Here is a 6,000-nt window from a genome sequence, read left to right on the forward strand (position 1 = left end):
CAGTGAGGAAGCAGCTTCATTTTGAACTGCAAACCCCTTTTAGTATTGTTTACTATGTTACCATCAATATCTGTGCTGACACTGATAACAGTGGTAACATAGTCAATAATACTAAAGGGTTTTACTGCTAAAATTGAGCCGCTTACTCACTGGGTCAAGCTGGGGGGAGACCGAAAGGCAGGCACAACGTTTCCACAGCAACAGTGTTGTTGTTGGGTTGGGATGGCATTAGCGGTAATGCCGAATGAGTGGGCAGTTTTTGTTGGATGCTGTCGCCAACTACAAACCAGAGAGAGCTTTGCATGCATTGCTATGCATTCAAGTTTTACTCCTCACTTGGACAACAGAGATGTGCTGGAGACTACAGTTGGACTATACAGTGCCCCAAGGATAAGTCCTAAAACCAAGAAATGAGTTAGCATTTTTGCACTCCCAGTTCCCTCATCTCTAGTCAATGGGGTTTTTTTGGGGTGCTTGAAATAAGGTCTGTGGTTAACACAAGCTTAAGAGTCTTTCACATTTTGTTCTCAGACATGAAGTACATTAGTAAATACCCCACTGTGAATTTTGAAGCTTTTATCTACCTTGAAAATGGCTGTTGATAACAAGCTGGTAAAAGAGACTACAGATTGTCATCACGCCGACCACAGCCTCACAGACATGCTTTGAGGGCGACATGAAGTCATGCAACCATTGTGTAGTTTGTTTATAGCCTAACGGTAGCTTTTTACTCGTGGCGATTGCATTTAGCAGTGTTCATTTGTGAAAAATATCTTGCTGAACAAAATGTACAAGTATCAGAAATATTTGTTTGCCACAGAGCTTACTTCTGGCAATGATCCAAAATCCAACACAAAAATATCACAGGCTTTGTGATGAGGGTACCAGGGCGATGCTAACTTCCATGTCTGCCAACAGAAAAACATCATCCCAGAAACACTCTATTGGACAAATATGTTGAGGACTGGCTGAGTAAATGTCCATTTTTTTTGACTGACTAGGCCTTTTTAAATAGGAAATGTGCAAATTTGCAGGAAAGCCCCATCAGTCTTCTTTCAGCACTGGCAGTATAAAAACAAAATCGGGGAGTGCAGCGAAATGCCACCTGCCTACTTTTGTTTACACAGAATGCGCCTTTTTCGGGGCAATGAGGGGCGTGAGCAACTAACAAAACGTGTATCTCAGCGTGTGACATAAACGGTGACGTACTCCGAGGGAAGCCACAGCTGGTCAGTCCTTTGGCGATTCTCTCATAAGTTGGCCCGTCCTTCACTGTTCCCGTCATCTGACGGTTAATGGCCTCTTTGTTTGCGAGGGCAAGGAGGGCGCGCAATTCCTTGTCTTTACAGTGTCTTTCAGGTTTGCGTTTCCCTCTTGCTACTAGCTGCTCATTCCTGCTATCAGCTGTTTCCTGCTCGTCCACCGCCAGTGGGTCGCCCATGCGGCGTCATCAACAGCTCCTCCCACAAGTCATCGACAGCCCCTCCCGTGGCAGAAGGGCGCCTCTTTCTTTTTAAACCAAAAAGGTTCTGCAATTATGTTTACCCCTACGTGGTGGAAAATCGGGCACCTCGGATACGGCTCTGTGTGTCTAAACACTCGCAGCTTGCCTGCAAAACGGCCCAACATTCGCTGAAAATCTGGCAATGTAAAAGGGGCTACTGACTAAATGTAGACACAAAATTTATCATTATCATATATAGACATATATTTTCCTGCTGTTTAGAGAGGCTGCTGGCCTCTTGTGTTGAAGTTTTGTTTCTCTGTGTCCTTGAACACATTTCATCTGTGTACGAGCGGCTTGCTTTGTTCCTGCTCTTATAGAAGTTAGCAGTTAAGTGGAGTCCTCCCTTTTTCTCTCCCTCTTCTATGTTTTAATTATATCATGTGACTGAATTTGCTCTTTTTTGTCAGACCTATGGAGGACACTCCAGGGTTCAGAGCTCTGACCTTTCAGCTAAAATAAGACTGACTCTGTTATAATTCCTATTACTCTGTTTTATCACTTTATGAAATAACATGAAAGACAACTTGATCATTTTACTCCTGATTTGTCCACTTCTGCCACCCTGGCTGAGAGCCGCTGCTCTGCTGTCAGCTGAGAGCATTTCACATCTTATTTTGTGAATCAAGGGTTTTATTTTGACCAAACCAGAGTTGGGGATTTTTTGGAACAATGAACTAACCACCCACGACGGTTTTAATGAGTTTTATTCTGTTCCTGTTGGGTTTGCATGAAGTGCTTGAATATATCGGCAATCGCTGGTTGTTAGATTAACTGTGGCCTGTTGGAAAATCACTGAAGAACTTCTACAGTATCGCAAAGATAAACTGGAAAAAACAACTAAGGCAAGTAGGGCTGAGAGGGCAGATGATCATTGAGTGAGTATATTTGTCACCTAATGCTATTTTGCCCAACCAACCAAGTAATAGCTTTTGGCAAGGGTCGTGATACATAGCTTCCAGGCACTATACAATAAAGCATGCTTGCTGTTGATAACACTATAGTGTTATGACATTTAAGTCATAACACTATAACTAGCGTTATTATATTTTCTCCAGTGTTCTAGTTGCACAGTGAAGTATCTATTTCAGACGCCATTACTTTTTGTAAACAGAACCACGTTTGGGATGCCCACTTCCATGTGCTTGGCAGGTTTTGGGAGTATTTAGGGGTTGTGTGTCAGGAGCTCCAGCGTAATGCTTCCTTGAATATGTAGGCACTGCAATAATGGCTTTGAAAAAAGGAAAACTCAGCTTCTCTGTCAGTACATCATGCACTATGGAATTTATTACCTGAATTTACCATCAACACTAATTGGATATCCACGTAAGAAGTAACAAATTTCCCCTTTAATACTCTTATGAGCTCTGCAAAGCTTACCCTTCTCGACAGTTTTGAACAATGTTGACAGAAAGCACAGACTGACATAACCACAGACCAGAGGTTGACCTTCTGTCCACTAACAATCTGTAACTGCAGTAAGACCAATTAAGATTCACACACTGCAACCAATGAAACAAACATACCTCTCCAGTTATATGTAGAGTAACACTGACACCATCAGCTGGTACACAGAAAACACTGTAACTTTCACCACTACCTACCTTTCCCAAAGTAATGTCAGGGAGTCCAGACTTTTTTAAGAACAAGGCAGCTTCTGTTGGTCCCACTCTTCCTGTATTCCCAGGGTCCACCTTGGAGCAAACACACACAGTCTGAGTTCACTGTATGACTTACATTTGCATCTTTCCATTTTATAATTAACTCTCTCTCAAACATGTGAACTGCCTTTAATGGTACAAAACTTATTAAGTGTAGCTTATCATCTTACCTGTCTGTAAAAGTTCTCATACACAGGGTTCCCACTTGACAGCTGTGACAGAGAGAATGTTATTGCACCATAAATCAACTTGATGCACTTCTCTTTAAAAGTGAGGTTTACACCTTAGCAGTGTATTCTGATTTTAGATGAAACTTAAAATGACCTGTATAATTCACCAAAATAAGCCCTGTGTGAAGGACACTGACTCAAATGTCTCGCTAAGCCAGTAATGTCCTCATTCAAATACACGTTTAACGCTTATTTGGGTTGTGCTTAAAGAGCGCCCAAGCCCTGCTGCTCCCAATCAATAACAGAGATATCACAAACCAACTGCATTGCCATATTACATGACTGTTGCGCAACCGCAACAGGAAGGCAAACGCAACCGTGGGTGATAATCAGCTTCAACATTACCAGTGAACATAAAGACAGGAGAGCCAACTCACATCAGCATCATTAGTGAACGCTTAGCCCTGGTTAGCTGAGGTTAGCCTCCTGTATAGCCTGCCTTCTAGCCTCACCAGCATGTTTATCTCCATCCTTACTGGTCCGGATCAAGGCTAGGCTAGCTAAGGTTTGTTAGCTAAAGGACTGAGCGTTATCATAGTTTCTGATGCTTTGTTAAATAAGCGTGCTCATGTCGGCCGGTTCCTTACTTTGTATACAGTGTACACGGTGCTTGTTATCTTCAAATATATAATTAGTGAGTTGATTGTATGTTATGTCGTGGGTACACAGCTACACGGCTTGCTAGCACCAGCTGAGGGTAACAAGCCCGCTACCTAACGGTACTGCAATGGGCCTTATCCGAGCAGCTGACTGCCTTATTTCTAGCTGCATTTTAAAACCAGCTCATGTTTTTTAAAAAGTAAAATTATGACATAATGTAATGAATGATACATACGGTGTCATGCTATTAATTAGGTTAGTCTTAAGATGGAGTGTAGAGTCGTAAATTGCTTTATCTTTACCTGGGTGAGAGATGTGAGAGCTGCCATCTTCCCTGTTGCTGCGGGAACGCACCCACCCTCCCTCTCCAAGGCAACACTCCCCTTAGCGGACAAACTGTGTCTCACATTCCGCGAGACAGAGAGCTGACCAAACCCTATTCAAGCAGGACTAATTTTATGTTACCTACGTTGTGTGCGAAATTATAAGGATTTTTTCTAACTTTTGATTTATCGTCTAGATAAGCCCTTTAATTCGGCTCAAATATTTTACAAATATTTAATATTTGCATATTGTGCTGGAACCACTTTGCTGTTTATATCATTCTGCCAAATGATAACAAAAGAACCTGCAAGAGTTGACAATATAAGAAAAACTTCATTTTAAGAAGTAACTTAGAAAACGTTGATGTTTGGAGGCATGATTAACAGTGGTGCACAGTGATAGTCGCCTCGTTCGAGATGAACTGCGCCTCGCCTGAAAAGTAGACGAGAGCAGGCGGCCGCAGCAGGGGGCGGTGACAAAAAGCTGCGGTGAAGTCAGGCAGTTTCCTGACAGTTTCCAGCAGCCTTCAGTCCGTACAGGAAGTCACAGACACACTAACATCCTGTCTGGAATTATGTCAATTCATTGAAAAAGTGATCAGGCCCATATATCAGTTTGTTTTCACCATTAGTCACACAACATGTTTTCTGTTCACAGAATAAACCTTCAGGTCAGACAAATACAATCTTAATCTCTAAAATACAACAAAAATGAGTAGTTTATCTAAAGCGTCATCTTGTTGAGTCGGCATCTGAACCAATGAGCTGTTAGATCAGGTGAGAGCCAGGTGGTGCAGTCGGTGGAGAGCAACTGCAGCGCCTGGCTCTAAAAACTGTGGCCGCCTCGCTCTCGCGGTTTTATCGCCATCCACTTTTGTAATACGTCACAGTAAGTCGGGATGAAGTCGGACACAAAAACTAACCGGCATGCATTGTACACCGATCGCGGGTGATAGAATCTGCGCAGGACTGGCTCATCTCGAACGAACCTAATGATAAGCCAAGTATGGATATTTTATTGTATTAATTAGTAATGTTGCAAATACAAATTAAACTTTTGATAGCCCACCAGAATAATAAATTAATTGCAGTCCAGAATGCACATCTTACTGCAATAAAAATGACTGAAATGAAATGAACAGACTGAAAACTTAATCTTTTCAGATAAAAGCAGATGTTTTATCTATAATGATAAAGTTTTCCCTTAATTTTCAGTTAAAAAAGAGTAATACATTGCAATATATCACAATGTATATTATTGCAATACTGAACATATTACAAAACATTTTAAATCGTAATGATATTGTATCATGACCCAGTGGCATCATTAGGCCTTTTAGAGTGTCTAAGGCTCCAGCTCTCAATGTTTTATGAATAGCCCCTCATCTAAATATATAGGCTGTAGACCTATAATAATTAATAATAATAATAATAATAATAATGGTAATAATAATAATAATAATAATAATAATAAAGAGCTCCATACAGCGGCATGCAAAAGTCTGGGCACCCCTGGTCAAAATTTAGTTTACTGTGAATATATAAGTGAGCAGAAGGTAAACTGATCTCCAAAAAGCATGAAGTTAAAGATGAAACATGCTTTTCATTATTTAAGCACAATTAATGTATTATTTTTGTTTTGTACAATTTTACTTTGAAGAAAGGAAAGGAGCACCATGCAA

At 41.0% G+C, this 6,000-nt stretch overlaps 1 protein-coding gene across 8 annotated transcripts in view; it reads right to left on the bottom strand.

Moving 5' to 3' along the window:
• LOC125895865 (epidermal growth factor receptor substrate 15-like 1) overlaps window positions 1–4,367 on the bottom strand; it is a 167,520-nt gene extending 163,153 nt beyond the window's left edge. For 7 of the 8 annotated variants that reach the window (XR_007450216.1, XR_007450215.1, XR_007450217.1 and 4 more), the window contains exons 1-3: window positions 4,298–4,334; window positions 3,336–3,377; window positions 3,109–3,198 (exon numbers count right to left, since the gene is read on the bottom strand). Coding sequence is in view for 5 of the 8 variants with exons in the window: in XM_049588031.1 (XP_049443988.1) it covers window positions 3,109–3,198; window positions 3,336–3,377; window positions 4,298–4,324 (159 nt within the window). In the remaining 3 variants the exon portion in view is untranslated. Of the gene's footprint in view, window positions 1–3,108; window positions 3,199–3,335; window positions 3,378–4,297 lie in introns of all 8 variants that reach the window. The other variant, XM_049588034.1, reaches the window with a different exon arrangement.
• Between the last annotated feature and the right edge of the window lie 1,633 nt (window positions 4,368–6,000).

The sequence above is a fragment of the Epinephelus fuscoguttatus genome, linkage group LG10 (genome assembly GCF_011397635.1).
Source record: "Epinephelus fuscoguttatus linkage group LG10, E.fuscoguttatus.final_Chr_v1".
Classification (NCBI taxonomy): domain Eukaryota; kingdom Metazoa; phylum Chordata; class Actinopteri; order Perciformes; family Serranidae; genus Epinephelus; species Epinephelus fuscoguttatus.